Raw genomic sequence first — 22,285 nt, forward strand, 5'->3', positions numbered from 1 at the left:
ACCCAAAACCCCACCGATCAGCTATGTTCAGGTCCGATATCCAAAATCTTCATCGATTAGCTACGTGCAGGTCCGATATCCAAAACCCCCACCAATCAGCTATTTGCAGGTCCGATACCCAAAACCCCACCGATCAGCTATGTGCAGGTTCGATATCTGAAACCCCCGCCGATCAGCTATGTGCAGTTCCAATACCCGAAAACCCCACCGATCAGCTATGTGCAGGTCGGATACCGAAACCTCCACCGATCAGCTAATATGCAGGTCCGATACTCGAAACCCCCACCGATCAGCTATGTGCAGGTCCGATAACCGAAACCTCCACCAATCAGCTATGTGCAGGTCTGATAACCGAAATCTCCACCGATCAGCTATGTGCAGGTCCGATACCTGAAACTTCCAGCGATAAGCTATGTGCAGGTCTGATAACCGAAATCTCCACCGATCAGCAATGTGTAGGTCCGATACTCAAAACCCCCACCGATCAGCTATGTGCAGGTCTGATATATAGGGCAGCACGGTGGCTCAGTGGTTAGCACTAGGGTCCTGGGTTCAAATCCCACGAAGGACAATATCTGCAAGGAGTTTGTATGTTCTCCCCGCGTTTGCGTGGGTTCTCCGGGTTCTCTGGCTTCCCCCCACACTCCAAAGACATACTGATAGGGAATGTATATTGTGAGCCCCGATGGGGACAGTGCCAATATTGTCTGTGAAGCGCTGTGGAATTGCACAATATAAGTCAGTAAAATAATTAAAATAAAAAATAAATATCCGAAACCCCCACCAATCAGCTATGTGCTGGTTCGATACCCGAAACCACCACCGATCAGCTATGTGCAGGTCCGATACCCGAAACCCCACCGATCAGCTATGTGCAGGTCTGATACCCGAAACCCCACCGATCAGCTATGTGCAGGTCTGATATCCGAAACCTCCACCGATCAGCTATGTGCAGGTCTGATACCCGAAACCCCCACCGATCAGCTATGTGCAGGTCTGATATCCAAAACCCCCACCAATCAGCTATGTGCAGGTCCGATACCCAAAACCTCCACCGATCAGCTATGTGCAGGTCTGATACCCGAAACCCCACCGATCAGCTATGTGCAGGTCTGATAGCCGAAACCCCACCGATCAGCTATGTGCAGGTCTGATATCCGAAACCTCCTCCGATCAGCTATGTGCAGGTCTGATATCCGAAACCTCCTCCGATCAGCTATGTGCAGGTCTGATATCCGAAACCTCCACTGATCAGCTATGTGCAGGTCCGATACCCGAAACCACCACCGATCAGCTATGTGCAGGCCCGATACCCGAAACCCCCGCCGATCAGCTATGTGCAGGTTCCACGGTGGCCACGGGGTATGAAGCCAGAACATGACAGCTCCGTACACTAAGTTAGGTTACTGCAGCTCAGATGATATTAATTTTTATTTTCTATTCTTCCTTTCTAATATTTCAAGGAATATTGTAATATACCATTTAATATTTAATTATATTAATCTACCCTGAAAGTATTCTTGTTTGTATTAGGCCTCATTCAGACAATTGATTTTCTCATATGAGTGTTATCTGTGGTTTTCACGGATAGCACTTGTACCTGTGATAGTCTCTGGGGTCCTTCATATGTCCGTGATTTTTTGCGAACTGGGCAGTCTGCCAAAAATTGCACAGACATATCCGATTTTGATCCAAGAGTCAGATCAAAATCGCCAATGCAGATCTGTGGGTCCGTGAAAATATTAAATGGCAGCCGAGTGTGGTGCGATTTTCCCGGACTGTCAGAAAGTAGAAGGTGGAGAAACCTTTTTTCTCCATGTACGGGAAAAACTGATGACACTCAGACCACACTATGACCAAAGTCTGATCATAATAATCGGACAGTTTTTCTCGTACATGAGAAAACGGACATCTGAATGAGGACTTAAATATTATGGCAGCTCATCAGTATATGGTCTTTTAAATAAAGATTGCGTCTTACTTTAGGGTGGTCAGGCGCTTACAGCTTTTCCTCCTTTTTTCTAACCCTCCCATTTGTAGATTGGTTTTATAAAAGGATTGAGAAGTCATTTTTTTAATGTATTGAACCATGAGTAAGTGCGGTCTTTCCACTTTAAACGCATTGGTTTTCTAGGATTTTAATCTTTTTTTCTGTCATATGCTTCCTGTGGATTAATTAAATAAAGAATAATGCTTTTATTAATTTTGTTCGAGGGCTGGACTACCTCTATTATCTCCGAGATGAGCTGCAGCTGTGCTGTTCTGACGCCATGCTGATCGGTCGGGGTTGGGTGTTATATATCACTGATATGATATTGTTGACCCATCCTAAGGATAGTCCATATATTTCAAAGCTCTGAGCAGCCCCTTTAAGGGTCCCGTACACCTTAAAGAGGACCGATTCAGCAGCCCCGGCTGTCCATCTCATGTGTATGGAGGTCTGCCGACTCTCCAGCAACACAGATCATGGAAATAAAAGGATACATGATGAATTGTTTCTTTCTATACTTCATAAATCAGAGCCTTACTCCACTCTCCCCATTGAGAACACATGCACACTCAGCTCCATGTGTATAAAGAAAAGAGGAGCTCTCTTGAAAGATTTGGCTGGAGCTTCTCAGCAGACATGGTAGACACTCCTCATGGCTGATGTACATGTTCTCTAGTATGTTGTGGCAAATATGGTAATAGATCACTCCTAAAAAAATTTGATCTGTTTTACAATTTTTTTCCCATGTGACTTTTTGTATGGACAGTTCTCAAAACTACCAAAGTACAAAAAGTGTCTAAAAGGTAAAATACACTTGGCTCCTTACATGATTTTAGCCACAGCATTGTCCTCTCAGAGATGTTGTTAGGATTTTCCTTCACCCGGGACAAGGATTCTCTGTACCATGCCCAAGACTGTATAATTTGATGGTGCGCCCACTTTCATCCTAATCCCAGGGCACATATCTCGCCAACTCTCCAGGAAGTTCATCATTGGTGTGAATGTATTGTTATATCCTTGAACTGTACATGATTAGGCCATACAGTGGCATTTACAAGCCTATTCCTTAATTCTGAGACTATTTCTCTCCTTAAAATTAAAAAAAATCATTGTAGTCTTGAAAAAAAAACAGCTGAAGGTGGTGACCACCATGGGTAACCTTTCTAGAGTTAAAATGGCCAACTGGTCCATTACAATAATAAGGATTGACCAAAGCCAAGACGGTGCTCCTTCATCATTCCATCATCCAGTTCTTGGGACCAGATGCCACCAGCATCTTCTGAATTGCAATTAGCGCCATGTTACTGGAGTCACAACACTTGATTTACACATCAGTTTTGCGATCAATACGATCACTTTCCGGTAATGTCCTCTATTATGGGAAGGACACATGCTTGCATTTCTTGATTCGCTCATTTTGGGTTTCTGCAGGTAGAAAGCGGAGACTTTGAACGACCTCTCCAGGCTACAGCTAGTCAACTAAAGTCCAACCAGACGTTAAGGCAAACACTGGAAAAATTTTATCCAAAGAGGTACAGAGCAGACTGCACAGAGGAGCAGTTACGGTAAGTACTACAACCTCATAGTCTACAAGGGAACATGAGCCGTGCCATCAATGGCATCAATTTGTCCAAGTAGCATTTATCGGCAATCATTTTGGATTGTCTTTCCCCTTATCTGTCTATTTGACCATCTTCCACCTATTGAAATCCAAGTCGGACACTATTCCCGGTAGATGTTCCTAGCCTCTTCATAAGGAAAGTTATCCAGCTCTTGTTTAGAAGAACTTAAATCCACCCATACTGGGATGTTCCAACATTTATAATCTCATTATGATTTATATTATTTTTAGTTTGGTACATGAAAAATATATATTTTTGTACCATATTAGCCAGTAGATAGAAAAATATTAAAATTTGAGAGTCCTCAGTGGTTGATACCTTTTAATGGCTAACTGAAAAGTTGGTAACAAATTGCCAGCTTTCGAGACTACTCAGGTCTCTTCATCAGCCATAGTATAACCCATAATCTGAAGAGTCAAATATTTAACCCAAACAGGGCACAGGAATAATGCAATAGATGAGACAAGTGACCTGAAGCAGAACTATCAGTATTGGAGAGGGTGAAACAGTTGGAGCAGTTCATAGATAAGGAGTGTGAAACTTTTATTGTCCTGTGAGTGAGGTCTGGTCCAGGTTTGTGATGCCACCAGAGGTCTGAGGAGCACATTCCTTAGTTCATGTAGAAAGACATAAATCCATACGACACATTCATTCCTGCACTGAGTGTGTCAAAGTTTGTCATAAGTTTGTACTCCCAAACTTTTCTGTCTCTCTGAGATTTTAAGTTACCTTTTTAATAAAAGTAATTTCATGTCCATGAAGCTGTGATCAGGGATATAAAAATGTTTGCCCACAGGTAGATCTATTATTTCTTCTTTTATTGTGTGGAGATGAGAATTCATCCCTGTTCTAAGTTTTTGCCCTGTCTCTTCTACAAGGGGAAACAGGGCAAAAACATATAACAAGGATGAATTCCCATTGTACTTAATTATATGTACCAAATGTCCAACTGGGGTCCTGTATATAAGGGAGACAGGGGGCCTGTATGTAGGGGAGACATTCTCACAATAGTGTTCACTGCTTATGAATAGTAGTGATGGCTATATGGTTTCATGATTGGCAGTGGTCGGAGGTGCTCAGGGATTGGCACAGTTCTGCTCACCCATGACTGCCACCTTCTCAAGTACTAGGCGAAAATTTATATTGCTTAACATTTTATTCCAGGCAGCTTCACCAACGGCTGGCAACAAGATGGATGGCTCTCCGGGGCCACAGCACTTCTGACTGCGTGCGAATATATCTTACAGTTGCAAGAAAGTGGACTTTCTTTGGTGCTACTCTTTTTCCAGCAAAAGTAAGAAATACGATATTTTTAAGTTTAATAATTCAAAATGGATTAAAACATGTATTCAAAAGTATTTATTTAATAAATTCACTTCACAGTTTTATTCTGCTGCTCTTCCAGAACACAGCCAGAGTCAAGATTGCTCTTGGTGAATGTAGTGAAGTTGTGTTGCCAAAAATCCAAACCTGTTGGATTTTTGTTTCCAAGTCACATGCGACTTTAGCATCCTACAGTAGACCTTAATGTATGTTGCGTTCGACTCCGAATTTCTTGTGATTTGGTGTTTTTTTAAAGGGTTAAAATAGTTACGTGATAGCAAGTTGCAGACGAATCACACAAACCACACAACCAAAGTAGCCGTGTGGTGCTGGTCCAACTAAATCTTGTATTAATTTCAAGCTAGGGAAACTTTCAAAAAGATTATAAAGCCATTCGGAGGCTGTGTGCGCACAGAGTTTTTTGGAGGAGGTCAAAAATTAGAAGTTTTCGGGTATGTGCACACAACGATTTTTCAGATGAATTCCACTTGAAAAAGCGCCGCAAAAGCGTCCTATAAAATGAACATAATACCCAGCAATGTCAAAATGACAATGCTGTGCACATGTTCCGTCTTATGATCCTTTTTTTAGATGCTTCGGGGTGTCGGAAAGTGGTTAAAAGAAGTGACATACTCATTCTTCTGGCAGCTTTTGCTCAGAAGTTGCTCGCGCTCTGTACTTCACAGAATAGATCAAAAGACACCAGCAAGAACGATTTCCGCTTCAGGAAACGCTCCTTTTTTTGAGGAATTTTTACGAGAGTTTTTTGCTTCCTGAAACCGTTTTGCAGAGTTGTGCCTTGTTTGGAGCGTTTTCCATCACAATCTGCTTCAAAGAAGTATCATGCACTTTCTTTTCTTCCAGTAGGCTTTTTTCAAAACCTGTATATGTTCAAAAAGACTGAACATTTGCTGGAAACAGTCTTTCAGGCGTTTTTTTTGGAGTGGATTTGCTCCAAATCACTCCTCCAAAAGACTCCGGGTGCACATACCCTGACATGAATTTTCACAGTGAGTACATCAGCCTCATCAGGTCTAAGAGGTCTATTTAATATTGTACACAGTTTGTTTTGAGTAATATGGTAATAGATCAGCTTAAATCAATATGCTATCATACTTACATTGAAAAGTCTGAAAAACTTAGATGATTTTTGTCTGTCTATTTACAGCCTGTGTCTCCGACACCTTTTGATGGTCCACTTGTCTGGCTGGCTGTACATGAAGATGGTATAAGCGTTCTAGAATATGCCACCATGGTAAGAGTTTTCGCAGTTTAGAGTGTAAAAGTGCTAATCACATATATTATGGAGCGCGGAGTTTGGAGGGGAGGCTTATCTCTTCATTTAGTTTGCAAGAAAAACAAGTACTTACAAATGATGACCCCCTGATGATAGGACAAACAGAATGGAGAATCCTAGTGAAGAAAAAAATACCATAAAATTCCATTACCGTATATTATATTTTTCAGTGTTTTCCACGGAGCCATAGACATGAATGGGCAAGTGCTATCCGATAGCGGAGGCAAATCGTGCATGCTTAATTTTTTTTTTGGGCCACTCGGTCCGAGGAAAAAAATCGAACATGTGCATAGACTAACATTGGTCCAAGTACTATCCGATCTATAGATGGATCGCACTCGTACTGAAACTACAGTCGTCTGCACGAGCCCTTACCTGCATACCCATGATGGTGCCCTAAGTAGTATAAATTTAGTTGAGAATTATGTGGAATTGCCAGGAAGCCCGTGCAGAGCTCAATGCACTTGTTACTGTTTTTTAGTGCTTTTTCTTCTTTCTTTTTTTTTGCCCCCCAAAAAATGCAACAAAATTCAGTAGCAAATTAAATTGGAGTTTTGAAATCTCATGTTCACATTGGGCCCCCGAATTCATCATTTGCAGGGTTTTTAAGTCACTTTTCTTTTAAAGCTTTGTGGTATTTGTTGACGTTTTTGAGTGCACGTCGTTTATGAAGTTTGTTCAAAATCAAAACAGCCCTTTATTTTTGTCTTTAACCAGTTTTGAATTTTTTTTTTAGCACGTTTTGTTATATGGTGCAACTATTTGCTCCAAAATAAAATGCTGTACATAAAATTACTCAGGGAGGGCTGGAGTTACATTTGCGTCAATTTTTGCGATTTTTCTAAAATGAAACAAAAATATCTGGAAACCCCAAACTTCCCCCAAAATGACGAACTAAAAAAAGCAAAAAAAAAAACAGGCAAACACATATGTAATAGACTTTAAAAAGGCGCAAATTTTTTTTAAAAAAAAGGATAACGCACAAATGAAAAACAAGTGAAAAAAGTCGCAAATGCAATAATGAATTTGTCCCCTTCTGTTTTTTTCTCCAAGTGTAAATTGACCTGCTGTGTAGATGTAAAAATCTGCAGCGTGTAAATTGTTTTTTGTGTTTTTGCAGTTTTCCTCCATAGGTTTCAGTGGGCAGCTTATTTTCGGCATAAAAAAATGCATGTACAAGTGTCGCGTGTTTTTTTATGCATGTTACATGTATTTCTGTATGATATAGGAACAAGAAGAAAATAAAAAAAATACAGTAAAAAAAAAGCAAAAAAAATCCTCCAAATTCAAGTAAAAAATTGCCTTTTTAGATCTGGCACTTTGGTTTTTCGAAATGATGCCAGATTGCTGGACTTTAAGGATAGGGCTACATGGTGAATTTTGCCGAGACAAATTAGGGTAGCCAAAATTGCTATGTGACGCTGCTATACCTCAAGTGTTTAGGTTCGCATTGCGACCCAAAGTACGGCAACTGCAACAAGCAAGTCACAAAAAAATGGTACCTGGTTGGATTTTTTACAACTTGATTGTCGCGGTCGCAGTACTCTTGGGGTGACAATGCGACCCCATTCACTTGTATTGCACTGTGGGATTAGCAGCGACACTTAGCGAACTTTGGCCATGTGACCTGTGTTGTGCCCAAAGTCGCTATGCAACCCCAGCCTCAGCAACATGTGTCATGCAACTCCGAAATCACATTGTCGCATTGTGATATCACATTTAACAATTTCCTATAATGTCACATTGCGACCTGTGACACAGAGTCACAAATGTTTCCAGATGTGTTGGAACACACAACTTACCATAGGCTTCAACGTAAGTCACATGCGACTGCACCGTTGATTCTAGTTATCGGCAATTTGACAATTTTTTACTGCAAAATTATTTCTTTAAAATAGACTTGTCTGAAAATTGCTGCCACGAGACACGTCACCACGTAGCTTCAGCCTTACTCTCACTTCCTTCCAGAAGCACGCAGCATGTGAAGAGTGTTGTCAAAAGTTCTATCCCATATTTATGCCTCTTCACATTGCAAGGCTTAAAAGTCTCCTTACCTTGACATGCCAGGTTTGACATGTCACTCTTCGCATGGAGAAACGTTACCCCTTGGATCCCGGTCAGACGCCTCTCACCCAGCCAAACCAGATGTTACACTTAGCACTGATGAGGGGCAGTACCCCGAAACACAGTGTCTGCAAATCGAGATTCTGGTTTGGCTTTTATCCTAAGTCACGTGGCAAGGCTTGTTAAAGGGTCGATATTGACTTTTAAAATTGCTACTTCCTTTAGGTGGCACTAGAGTTTTAGTCCTCTTCCTCTCTGAAGAGACAATGTGCATATTTAATTTCCCAGAGGAGCATAGCGGCTTAAAATTCTCCTCACCTTGGCATGCCAGGCTTGACATGTCACAATTCGAAAGGAGAAACTTTACCTACCCCTTGGATTCCCTCCATGGAAGAAACTTTTCAGAAGCTCTGCTTTTCAGGAGGATGTGGTGGGCAATGGAGAAACTTGCCATCTCTTTTGGAAGTTCTTGAGGTCTCTCCTTTATCCGGGAGTCTCCTAAATATTCCAGGAGAATTGGCAAGTATGGTTATATGGTATATTTAATTTGTCTGTGTGTTCACTCAAATTATTCTAACCTCCAGTCACAAAGGGATCTAGCTTTTCTTTTCCTGTAGGTGTTTTAGTAAAATGCTACATTGCTTATTTATGGATTTATTACAAACCTGTCAGGCTTTCTGAAAACAAATGTTCTCCAGACTTGATGCTTATATGTCCCTTTTGGGGGTAAAAAATCTCCTCCTAATGGCAGCTGTAGGGTCTTTTATTAGGTAAATGCATGGCTTTTGTCGGAGTCTTTCATCGCAGTCGTTGTTGAATTGGAAATACAAATAATGTTTTGCCATCTTTTCTTCTTCCTCCCACTCTTCTGTTCCTTAAGAGGTTGCTGCTCACGTACGTACACAGGAGTCTAATGACCTTCGGAGGTTACCATGATGACTTTATGCTGGTAGTTAACACGCAGACAAAGGACAAGTCAACCGAAAAACTTCTGTTTGCTATGGCAAAAGTAAAGGTAGGTACATTAGCTGAAATACACGCCAGCCGCTCGGAGGTAGGCTTTTATGAATAAAGTACTCTTATATGCTAGGATATAAAAAGCATGAATTAAGCACCTGCGGTTTAAACAAAGCCATGTTTATTATCTTAGCTGGAGGCATGGAGAGGGAAAAAAAAGCAATTATAAACTATAAGACCAGGCGAGGTAATTACAAAATGCTCTCTCTTTTGTTCGTCTAGTGGTCTTCTCGCCAGGTTCCAAATTTTGCTCACACAAATAAAATGCGGCGACGGAAAAGAGAGAAGCTTTTTTTTTTTTTTTTTCCGAGAAGCCTAGATTGCTACTATTAAAGATAACAGGGGGAACGGCACCTGACCAATATTTTTTGCGGACAGAAGGACGGCACTTATATTATTTTTATTAACTATTGTACATGAAGTAGACAAGGCCGGACAGACTACCTGTGTTAAAAATCTAGATCTGCTTAAAGTGGTATCAATCATACGTTACAAAGGTTGTACCAACATTTCAACTCATCTTAGAGAATCGGGTCGATTATGCTAATCACATTCTGATCAGAGTGTGATCATAGTGTGATCTGATTCTCTCGGATGAGGATAAGATGGAGAAAAAAAAATTTAACTACACTCAGATGTCATCCTAGAACAGTCCGATGTTTTCCACCGACTCAATGACTTGCGTGGCCGAGCGCGATCCGAATATCTGATCAAACTCGGGAAAGTTGCGATTTTTTTTTTTTCCTCCGACAGACTCTGGCCAAGGAAAAAATGGGACATGTGCACGGCCCTATAGAAGAATATGGGGACAAGTGCAATCCAATGACTGAAAATACATACAGTCATGTGCATGAGCCCTTAGACTCCCTTCACATGTCTGTGTTTCAGGTACGTGTGACATCCGTGAGAAAACAGATGCCACGCGTACCCATTATAATCTGTCATGCCAACCACATTGAGACATGTCCATTTTCTACCAGCAGCACAGAAGACAAGGGCCAATACAAGTCTATGGGGCCGTGTAAAATACGTACAGCACACAGATGGCATCCGTGTACTGTATGTTTTTAACATTGCAAAGGATAGGAGAAGCTTTGGAATTGAATTTTCTTAAGCCATACAGGAAAAAAACGGATGGCACACTGATGGCTCACTAATGACACACTGATAGCTCACTGATGACACATTCATGGCTTACTGATGGCTCACTGATGACACACTGATGACACATTCATGGCTCACTGATGACTCACTGATAACATCTGTACCTGTTTTTCCGATAGGCCATGTTCCCATCTTCAGTATTTGGTCAGTATTTTACATCAATATTTGTAAGCCAAAACCAGGATTGAGTGATAAATACAGAAGTGGTGACGTGTTTCTATTATACTTTTCCTCTGATTCTTCCACTCCTGATTTTGCCTTACAAATACTGATGTAAAATACTGACCAAATACTGAAGGAGAGGACGTGGGCATACTGGTATTATATGGACGTGTGTCGGGGACCTTAGGCAGTAAGTTGCTGATCGCAGGAAAATCCTGCTCCTTGGACATGTATAGATCAAAAGAATAGGAATACTCAGTCCCTTGTTCGGATTTGACTGTGTTAGTCACGTATTGTAGCCTTTGAATGGAGTTACACTGCACATGATTGACCACCAGGCAATTTTTTTTTTTTTATAAATAGGTCCAAATTTTCAAATTATGTACTGATAAACTTTGGAATACATCATTATATGGTGCTGCGTTTTAAAGCGTTTTCTTATTTTTCACCTCCGGAGTGGTATCACTAATCTACAGCAGACGAAGGGCTGATCAGCAGGTCTGAGCCAGGAAGTAAATGCAGATAGTAGAGAAAGTAACAGGAGTTTGCTGAAGAAATGATTGTCAGCTGAGAGAAATGGATGGTGAGGCAAACTCCAAAGCACATGGTAGCTGAACACAAAGCTCCCTAAATATTCAGACATGCACTGCTGTCTGAGTCAGCTTTAAAAGGCCTATGGTGATGACATAACAGTTCGTCGGGCAGCTTGAAACACCTGGCATGGCTACAGCAAAGGGTGGTGGTCTTAGGAGAAGGCAGCAGGCCCCGGCCCTGGATCTGAGACTGGTGAAGAACACACATTAATTTTAAGGTCTCTGGCTTTGCACCGAACAAGGCATATATGACACTATACACTGGGGCAACTTACGAAGTATGTTATATGGGGGAAATACTGGTCCTCCTTAAAGAAACATGCTGAGTATGTAGTCGTATAGGCAGTGCACCATGGGACAAAAGTATGCAAATTAACTCTCTCGCAGAGCAAACGAGAGTATCTTGCAAGTACTGCATATGTGAGGCATCCCATGGCATGACGCACTTCATGACTACTGTTGGGCACTCCCTTCCCTTACTCATGACACTAGGTAGGAATAAATGTTTTGAAAAATAAAATATATTGCATATCATTGACTTGGACATATTTAGCTTTAGAAATTTTGACCGAGAATAAATTTTTAATGTTTCAACTTTTTTTTATCCTTTTTCTTTTTTAGATTTTGGAGATAACTTTGCTGATTGCCAGCTATATAAACACAGCCCAACAGCAAAAAGTGGTTGCCCACCACCTCTCCGCACCAGCTCTACTCTCTGCCCAAGAAGAATCGAAAAACAAGCAAATGGGGAGCCATCTGCTCTTGTCAAACAACCGACCCACCAAAGGGCCTACTTTATTATAGCGGAGATGAGACTAATCAGATAAATAATATTAATGACGCTTCTAAGAGATAAGTGATGTATATAGACACGTGGCCCTAAAAATCATTCGGCAAACAGGTGGCACCACACAGCTTACGATACTGATGGTGTCTTCATGGTACCATGGTAGAAGTGGCAGAGACCAGGTTTACACCTGCATTACTGCCCTCTCAGCACTGTGGGTTGTCAGGAGGATTGGGTAATATGTCGATGATCATCAGCGTTGGCAGAACTGAGCATTCTAGAATGGTTAATGACGGAGAGGACCCCTCCTGATACAACCACTCATACTAATAAAAACAATCCTGTTAATACAAGGGTTGCGCGGGTGACGCCTTATTAAAAATCCTCCATGTTCTCAAGAATAGAGCGATTTATAATTTTATAGTTTGCTGTTCATTGGCTAGGTTAGCAGTCTGTCAGTTAGTGCAGGTTTCCTAGGACAAGAGCTTTGCTATAGAGCTTGTAAGCACTGCTCTGATGCTGGCCAGATCTATTCTGCGCTGCACCGATGCGCCAGAGTCAAAGCTAACTCTGCTAGAGACTTAGGAGAGCGCACAGTTCGGACCACCATGTAGCCAGCCCAAACTGTCAGTCTTCAGGAGCGCATTGCCTTCAAAAAGCTAAAAGGTTGGGGAGCTCTGTGCTCCCAGTGATAGAAGTTGAGAATAAACCTTAAAAGTGAAAATACAAATTAGCACAAAGTGGTCCACCAATTTCGCCTCGATTGACTAGCTAATGGGTATAGGAACCTTCGGACTCTCTGCAGATGGATGTTGGGAAAAGCAATTTCAACACCCAACTCTTTTTTTCTCAGGGATGGTAAATCAACTCTAGAGGTGGCTGGTAGCGACTGACTTACCTTTCTGTGTGTATTCATAGGTCAGGAGGAATGCCTATCTGCCAAAAAATGTTCAATTAACAGCTATAAAGGGTTATACAGGCTCCTTCAGACTCTGCCACACTAGGTCACACCTCAAAGAGGTTGGCCAGTGACTGTCACTTTTGCATTGGAGATGTGTGGCGCCAATGACATTAGGATCCCACTTACCTCCCAAGAGCCGTACACAATCAGTAGGTGAGAGGGGTGGTAACCTCATAGGCACGGCAATGGGGAAGCATGCGGCACCAGAAAACCCCTTTAAGCTGTGGATCTCATCTGTTACCAATATCCTGCGCCTATTGCAGCCTTCCTCTTGCTTTACCTGGGTGTCCTCCTCCTTCTTCAATATTGTGAGGTCATAAATAATATAGAAAGACTCCTAATTGATACATAAATACCCACAGTATATAAATGTTAGTTTTGGAAGATGTATTTCCCGGAGGACCACCTATAGGCACAGTTCACCGTCAGTTAGCGGCAAGAGACCCTCATGAATCTGCCACCTGCAAAGATTCGTACATTTCTACAATGAGGTGGGGATACCACATGGCAGCACACAAGCGCCAGTTCGATGGCATAGCCACAGGGGCAGCACTTTACTGCATTATAAGACAAGCCTAGAGATAAAGAAGAGATAATCCGACTACTTACTGAATAAATTAAGTGATTATTCCCAGGAAAATATGGCTTCATTACGTCTATAATAACATAAGAAGCCGCCAGAAGGACCACGGCGTAAGCTTTCCACATTGCATTATATTCAATAATTGCTTTACGCAATTACTGCTACATTACTGCTGTGTATGTTTGTGAAGTATTACTAGTCCTCATTCTGGAAAGCCGGAGGCACGCACTTATATGAAGGGAATAATATTAGTTAATTATAGGAACATACATGCAAAGCCGTCAGATTATTCTGCAGGAATGTAAGCCCCCTGTTTTATCAAGCGGTATATATCCCTGGTCATAGAGGAAGAAGAGGCCGGATGTCATCGGCTGAATAGAAGGTTATGTGGTTATATAGTTCTTCAGGACTGGAGCTCCTTTTTTATATCCCTAATCCTCGGTTGCCCTTTACAGTTATTTGCAGAAATCTTGGAAACTTTCTTCATTCTCTATAGTGACTGACAACAAGTGAATCTATACCGGTATACAGATCTTATTTGCAGAGGATAACTTGCTGAGTGCTGGGGGCTCAACTTCTGGGACCATCAACGATACTGAGATAAGAACCTGAGAATGGGACTTTGTAGCCAGGAGAATTGTGCATTCTTCAACTCTGCTCCCATCATTGACTATAGGACTGCTAGAGAAAGCCGAGGATAGCGCTCCGCTATTTCCAGCAGATCCATAAACAATGAACGGAGCAAAGGCAAAACATGCACAACTCCTCTCCATTAACAACTGGGCTGAAGAACCTCAATCTAAGGATCGATGGGGTAACCAGCATTCAGACCCCCAGCAATCAGTAAATTACACCATATCCAGTGAATGGAGGATCTTATGAATTTGCAACCCCTTTAATTATCTGGTGCCAGACCCTGAGATTTTTACAAGAAGTACTCATGCGCATGCCCATATTATAGATACCAGCCTGGCTCTGATTCATGCTGCCTGTGGTTTGGGCAACATGAATCAGACGACAGGTTTCCTTTAAAGAGTTCTCCTCATTTAATAAAGTGATGGAATTTTGCTATACTGACCTTTAAGACCCCCAGCGATCCTGAGAATGAAGGGGATACTTTGCCAATTCTTTTTTCTTTTCTGCACAGTGGCTCCTAGTCACTAGTCCTAGTGACCTGTGCTGTTGTTGCCCTGCACAGTGGGTGCATGGTGCCGGCTGTGTAGACACAGACTAATGCGGCTGTTTAAGCACTGTGGCCACTTCTTTCCCAGGATTGGTGGGTGTTGGGATCCCAGAGGTCAGACCCCCACTGAATATGAAGCGATAGCAAATCCTAGAGCTATGAAGTGACTATAGTACTAAGTTAGGAACTTTAAGGGTTTTTTTTAGGATAGGATAGATTTTTTACTGCACTGCCATAACTTATTTACTGTGTTATTCCTGTGTATATCTGTGCATTTTCAGCATTTTATTTTTTCACTTCTTAAAGGGTATGTCCATAATAATAAAAAAAAAATATATATATATATATATATATATATATATATATATATATATATATATATATATATATATATATATATATATATATATATATATATATATATATATATATATATATACACACACACAAACACACATTAGGCATGGATTGTAAGAAAATAACAAACAAAGCCATACTCACCTGCTGTCAACCCCCCTCGGATCTTCGCAGGTCAAACTGGTGGTCAGAGAAACATTCGGAGATGCACTGTTCAAGTCACCTGACTGTTGCAGCGAATCACAGGCTTTATCTGAGCTGGCGCCTATCATTGAAGCGGCCCGCGCTAATCCACATGGGTGACAAAAATTGAGAATGCCCCCATTTGTTATTTAACAACCAATACCTAATATTTTTTTTAACACCAACCAACCTCTTTAATACGTCTTTATAGTGGCCGGTGCTCCTATTTTCTCATTCAAGCCTTCAACTTCTCTGCTTAGATATACAGATAAATAATAAAATTGCAGTTGCCTTTAGGCTCCACTAGAGGGAGCTTACTGCATACAGTGCTATTATTGAGATCAATGTATAAATTGTATGCAGCAAGCTCCTAAGCTCCCTCTAGTGGTGGCTGAAATAGGCAGAATTTCATCATTTAACTATGTATATAAAGGGGATTTTGGGCGTTGACCGCTATACAGATTTAGTAAGGAAAGGATTTGTAAGGCATATTAGAATAATAAAATGCTGTTTAGGAATAGACATTTACTTTAAAGTGATTGGTTGTAATCGCACAAATCAAATTTACATCTTTGGAGTAAAAAAAAAAACCAATGACAATAGAATATCTGACAAACGTAACAAATATCAAGAATTGGGTTTACAGAATAAACAGGAATTGCGGCTAATTCTATATGTCATACATTATAATGGATTTATTGTCCTGATATTAGAGAGAATAATTATACTGTGGTAAAGTGTAAAATGACGTGTAGAGTTAATTACTAGTTATTATCTACAAGTAGGTATTTAATTTATGCGGAATATTCATATTTATTCATTAGCTTAAGTCACTTACTTGTTCTAAGTGTTTATGAAAAAAAAAATTAATACTTATCAATGTAAATTTTTGAGAAATACCAGTAGTGACGATTCTAATCCTGTAACCTTACATTATGGTTATTGTACTAGTCCTTCAAAGAATTAATGAAAGAATGTGTATTTTATTAAAAAGGAACTTATGATAAATTTTAATGACCTATTTAATATTAAATAAATAATGTATATTTGCCCTTGAAATAATATACCAGAAATTAAGAATATTTCTCGTTCCTGGAGAACAGTTTTGGTTTTTTTAAATATTTAATTATTAGTTTATATTATTAGTATATATTAGTATTTATAATAAAAAAAAAATGGGACAAATTGCTGACTAGTAAACCAATTAAATAGTTAACTATAAAAATTAACCCGTCAATATCTGACACCTGTATTTATTATGCCATGTATGTCCCATATTTTCATTGCTATAGCATTTGTACGGCGATAAAAGTGCCAGGTAGGAGACGAAAATACAGGTGGAAAGTTACTTTTTTTTTTTTTTTTGGCCACAGAAAGAGATAGCATCACTGAAAATGGTAATATATTATGTAAATGAGCTGACAAGTTCTGCAGGGGCGGTCCGAATCCTGACAAGTGCGTAACTCCTGTAAGCTCCGCCCTCATGGTTTTGATTGGCAGCTTTACCCTTCTGCTATGCAACTGACTTTAGTACTGAAATCTAGCGCATGTACCCTAGGCTTCCGGCCTGGAGCATACGCATTGCTTTTGCTTCTATGGACAATGACCTCGCTGACATTTGCAGAACATCAGTGGGGCCATTGCCCACAGGAGGGAGAATACCGCACATGTGCTGGGAAGGCAAGTCGCCTGCATGAGATGTGTTTTTGTCTCCTACTTGCAACTGTTATTGCTTTTCTTTAGTAGTCATAAAGATCCTGGCAAACTCCTTTTAAAGGGGTTTACCCACTATTGGACAATGCCATATTAAAGACCCCCGGGGAGATGAAAAAAACCCATTCACCTCCCAGACTTGCACCACTCCTTGGCCCTCAGTGCCACATCCTTTATCGGTCCCCTGGCATCAACTTCCGGCGGGGGGCGCCACGTGAACCCTGCAGCCAGTCAGAGGCAGCTGACCAGCAGCAGCGCTCACACTATTTCTTTCAACCCGGACATAACGTGAGTGCTGCTGCCTAATTGGCTGCAGTACTCATGTGACGTCACTGCCAGATGTTGATGGCCCGGACCGGTGGAGGATGCAGCACTGACTACCAAGGAGTGGCACTGGTCATAAAGGTGAATATCATTTAATAATAATAATAATAATCTTTTTATCATTTTTTTTTCCATGGGGCAATTAATAGAGGGTTATGCATTAGTAGACAATGCCTTCAAGTTTGTTTTTGTTTGTTTTATTCAGTTGTATTTTTTTTTTACCGGCTGGCCCCAAGTTGGTCTATCATGTCTACTTTACAGTAAAGAACATTTCACTAATAAAACAATAAATGGTCTGAAATATTGATAACTAGAAACGGTTTCGTATATATATATTTTATCCTCTAATGGCATTTAATGAAATAATAAATACAATATATTAAGAAGAAAAAGACAACAGCAAGTGTTTAAATCCTCTGCAATGCCTCCGCAGGTGGAATGAGGCATTACACTGTGCCCTTTGATATCAAGATGTTTTGGGTCCTCCAGTGACTTATATGTCCCAAGAAGCAGCTCTGGTTAGTAAATCAATGATCTAAGTGAGGAAGTCCCTTCTTTTAATTCATAATTCACTAATATGGTATAAAAGTTGGTTTTCTAAAGCGGAAAACCTCTACAAAAGGTTCAGTACATGGTAGATTGGGGTCATTAAAGGTACGAGCAATCTGATGCCCTATTGTCAGCGAAGTTACATGTGAACATGGGTCTCCTGTAAATTGTTTCTGTTAAGGAGTCACTAGTTAATTATTTCCCTAATAATCGGGATACTGTTAATAGTTCATCCATAAAGGGGTTTTGAGAGTTTAGAAACGGCTGTTTTTTTTTCCCTCCAGAAACAGCGCCACTCTTGTCTATGGGTTATATCTGGTATTGCAGATCAGCACTATCTTGAGTGTATGTGTCAAAGCTGCACTAACAGACGTAGCCCACAGACAAGAGTGGCGCTGTTTCTGGAGGAAAAAAATGTAATCTCATACAATTCCTCTGCACATTGTGTTCATGTCATGGATCCGGTAAATACTTGGTACAGAACATGCTAGTCATTACTAGTCTTACTTTATTGTATGTCCTAATAAATTACTTACAAATCAGTGTCTTTGAGAATCTCAGGACAAGGTTAATAGCAAATTAAGTTGTAGATTAGGTTGTACGACGCATATATAGAAGACTATTACGAAGAAGGAGATTATCACCACTTTATACAAGCATTCTGTTGGTTTCTGTGGCACTTGCAATAAAAATATACATTTGAGACTTGTGAGTTATTGTTTTAAACAAGAAAAACACACACACACACAAAACGGAATTAAGGTCCACAAAAAATCTTAGAAACGTGGTTGATTTCCACCGTAAACTGTACCACACATGTCTATGGGTTGTGTCTGGTATTGTATTAAAGGGAATATGTCAGCAGTTTTTTGTTACGTATTCTGAAATCAACATGATGTTGGGGTAGAGACCCTGATTCCAGCGATGTGTCACATACTAGGCTCTGTTTTGCGGTTTCCATAAACTCAGTCTCTGGAGATTATCACTACAGGACTAGGTGTCTCATGCCTCCTGGTCCAACCCCATCCCCACCACCAGGTGTGGATTAAGAGTAGCAAGGGCCTCGGGCAGTTTAGAAGGCGCGGGCCCCCCCCACCTGATTTATCACGTGACATGTCACATGATCCCCTGTGATAGTTCACGGGAAATTAATTTGCCACAATATTAATTGTGCTGCCTCATCTGAGAGCAGCACAATATTAGGGCAGATACCCTGATTCCAGCGATGTGTCACTTTTTCAGCTGCTTGTTGTCATTTTGAGAAAATCACCGTTTTATCTGCTGCAGATCTAGCAGCTCTCTGAATGCTGCGCTCTGTATAGCCCCGCCCACACCACTGATTGGCAGCTTTCTGCCCATGCTCAGTGTACACAGAAATCTACTGATCAGTGATGGGGGTGGGGTCCTACAGAACTTACTAGTCATCTAGTGATAATTACCTTCTGACAAATCAATGATTTTATCAAAACAACACTAAGCAGCCCAGTAAGTGACACATTACTGATATCAGTGCCTGTAACCCTACATTATGCTGCTCTCAGATTAGGTGGCAAAAACCTGATGACAGATTCCCTTTAAAGGAGCTGTAAACACAAAAAGGTTTGTATTAAAAAAAATACAAGCCATTTGTGAAATTAACTTTTTTTCATTGTTAATTCACATTAGACTGTATCTTCAACACTTTTGTCAGCAGGTCTTATTACTGACTCTGAATAGGGCAGCTCTCTCCCTCTCCCTCAGCAGAAAGTCACAGCATGGTGAAAAAACGGGATCTTTTATGATTTTCTCATAATAAATAAAAAAGGACATGCAAGTCCTCCAAACTATTTTCCGTTTCTCTATAGGGGAGGTCCTAAATCTTTCTTGTTCTTTAGTTGATCACATGTCAAAAAGGCAAAGCATTTACTATGAACTCGCCTAAAAAAATATACACTTGGGGAGTAATATCATCATCTGCATGTAAATATTCCTTGACTCTAAGGGCTCGCTCACACTGTCGTATAACACGGCCGAATGCTATGTGATGTTTTATCGGATAGGACTCGGCCCTATGTTATACTATGGGACAGTGCGATTATTGGCATGAGAAAATAATCTCATTCGATATTCGGACCATGTGCACCCATACAAGTCTATGGGTGCACGTAAAACATTAGACTGCACTCGGATGTCATCCAAGTGCAGTCCGATGAACACTCACAGAGACTATGGAGAAGATGGAGAAAGTAAGTTCTCCATCTTCTCCATATCTGTGCTGCGAGAGAATCGGATCACACTCAGTTGAAGCTCTGAGTTTGAGCCGAGTGTCATTAGCATAATTGGCCCTATTCTCTTGCATGAGAGAATATATGGCTTAGTGAGTGGACACTAAAACTGAATAGTAGTGACGGACAGGCACCTCACAAGCGGGATCCACGTAGCTCTCAGATGTCATGTAGGTAGGGCTTCATTCCATGGGGTAGGGCTTAATTTTAAGGTATATAAAAAAAAATGGACTTCAAATAAAAATTAAATGAACACAAAAAGCACTAATTGAATAATTTTTTTCGTATTTATGTTTGCAGCCCCTTTAAAAACCCTTTGAGGACCAAGGCACATATATGTCCCATAGTTTTAAACTGGAAAAAAATTTGATTGAATAAAATTTAAGGTCCTCGAAGGTTTAAGTAGGTCATAAATTCATATGAATACTTGCTCATACAATTGCACATGCCAAAAGATGAAGAAGAACAGAATCAAAAATATGACATTAAGTGGAGCACTTACAGGTATTCAAGGTGAAAGACCAGCAAAGGCATCGACTCGAATGACAGTAAATGAGATAGAATTCAGCAAGCTGAAAATGAAGACAGCAGGTTAGAAGCGAACCAGACTTTATGGTGCTCAGAATTAGTCAAGCAGAATTTATTGACTGCTGTTGCAAAGCACTGAGACTCCCGCTGTGTATAGATGGCGCCGTGCGGCCTCCCGCTGTGTATAGATGGCTACGTGCGGCCTCCTGCTGAGTATAGATGGCGCCGTGCGGCCTCCCGCTGTGTATAGATGGTGCCGTGCGGCCTCCCGCTGTGTATAGATGGCGCCGTGCGGCCTCCCACTGTGTATAGGTGGCGCCGTGCGGCCTCCCACTGTGTATAGGTGGCGCCGTGCGGCCTCCCACTGTGTATAGATGGCTATGTGCGGCCTCCCGCTGTGTATAGATGGCTACGTGCGGCCTCCCGCTGTGTATAGATGGCTACGTGCAGCCTCCCGCTGTGTATAGATGGCTACGTGCAGCCTCCTGCTGAGTATACGTGTATAGATGGCTACGTGCGGCCTCCTGCTGTGTATAGATGGCTACGTGCGGCCTCCCGCTGTGTATAGATGGCTACGTGCGGCCTCCCGCTGTGTATAGATGGCTACGTTCGGCCTCCTGCTGAGTATACGTGTATAGATGGCTACGAGTGGCCTCCTGCTGAGTATAGATGCCGCACGGCGCTCCCCCCAGAGACAGCAGGAGGCCGCACAGCGCCATCTATACTCAGCGGGAGACCGCACGTAGCCATCTATACACAGCAGGAGGCCGCACGGCGCCCCCCCCAGAGACAGCAGGAGGCCGCACAGCGCCATCTATACTCAGCGGGAGGCCGCACATAGCCATCTATACACAGCGGGAGGCCGCACGGCACCCTCCCCAGAGACAGCAGGAGGCCGCACAGCGCAATCTATACTCAGCGGGAGGCCGCACGTAGCCATCTATACACAGCGGGAGGCCGCACGGCGCCCCCCTCAGAGACAGCAGGAGGCCGCACAGCGCCATCTATACTCAGCGTGAGGCCACACATAGCCATCTATACACAGCGGGAGGCCGCACGGCACCCCCCCCAGAGACAGCAGGAGGCCGCACAGCGCAATCAATACTCAGCGGGAGGCCGCACGTAGCCATCTATACACAGCGGGAGGCCGCACGGCGCCCCCCCCAGAGACAGCAGGAGGCCGCACAGCGCCATCTATACTCAGCGGGAGGCCGCACGTAGCCATCTCTACACAGCAGGGGGCCGCACGGCGCCATCAATACACGGTGGGGGGCCGCACGGCGCCATCTATACATAGCGGGGGGCCGCACGTAGCCATCTATACACAGCGGGGGGCCACACGTAGCCATCTATACACAGCGGGGGGCCACACGTGGCCATCTGTACACAGCAGGGGGCCGCACGTGGCCATCTGTACACAGCGGGGGGCCGCACGTAGCCATCTGTACACAGCGGCTATAGATACAGCAGGAGGCCGCACGCAGTCACGCACACACACAAACATATACAGACATATACATACACGCATAAACACATTTGAAGCACAAAAATACATATAAACAGACATGACACAATGATATCTGCCCACACACACACACATACAAACAGACATCACACAATG

General features: G+C 42.0%; 1 protein-coding gene across 1 annotated transcript in view; it reads left to right on the top strand.

Moving 5' to 3' along the window:
* The window catches only part of PLEKHH2 (pleckstrin homology, MyTH4 and FERM domain containing H2), a 255,616-nt gene extending 240,829 nt beyond the window's left edge, over positions 1-14,787 (top strand). Inside the window, exons 26-30 of the mRNA XM_073672039.1 lie at positions 3,422-3,555; positions 4,777-4,906; positions 6,104-6,190; positions 9,177-9,311; positions 11,854-14,787. Of these exons, the coding sequence (XP_073528140.1) occupies positions 3,422-3,555; positions 4,777-4,906; positions 6,104-6,190; positions 9,177-9,311; positions 11,854-12,036 (669 nt within the window). The 3' untranslated portion in view covers positions 12,037-14,787. The remainder of the gene's footprint in view (positions 1-3,421; positions 3,556-4,776; positions 4,907-6,103; positions 6,191-9,176; positions 9,312-11,853) is intronic.
* The last annotated feature ends 7,498 nt before the right edge of the window (positions 14,788-22,285 follow it).

This window comes from Phyllobates terribilis, unplaced genomic scaffold, assembly GCF_046119375.1.
Source record: "Phyllobates terribilis strain yellow unplaced genomic scaffold, ASM4611937v1 Scaffold_3__8_contigs__length_932513732, whole genome shotgun sequence".
In the NCBI taxonomy this organism is placed as follows: Eukaryota; Metazoa; Chordata; class Amphibia; order Anura; family Dendrobatidae; genus Phyllobates; species Phyllobates terribilis.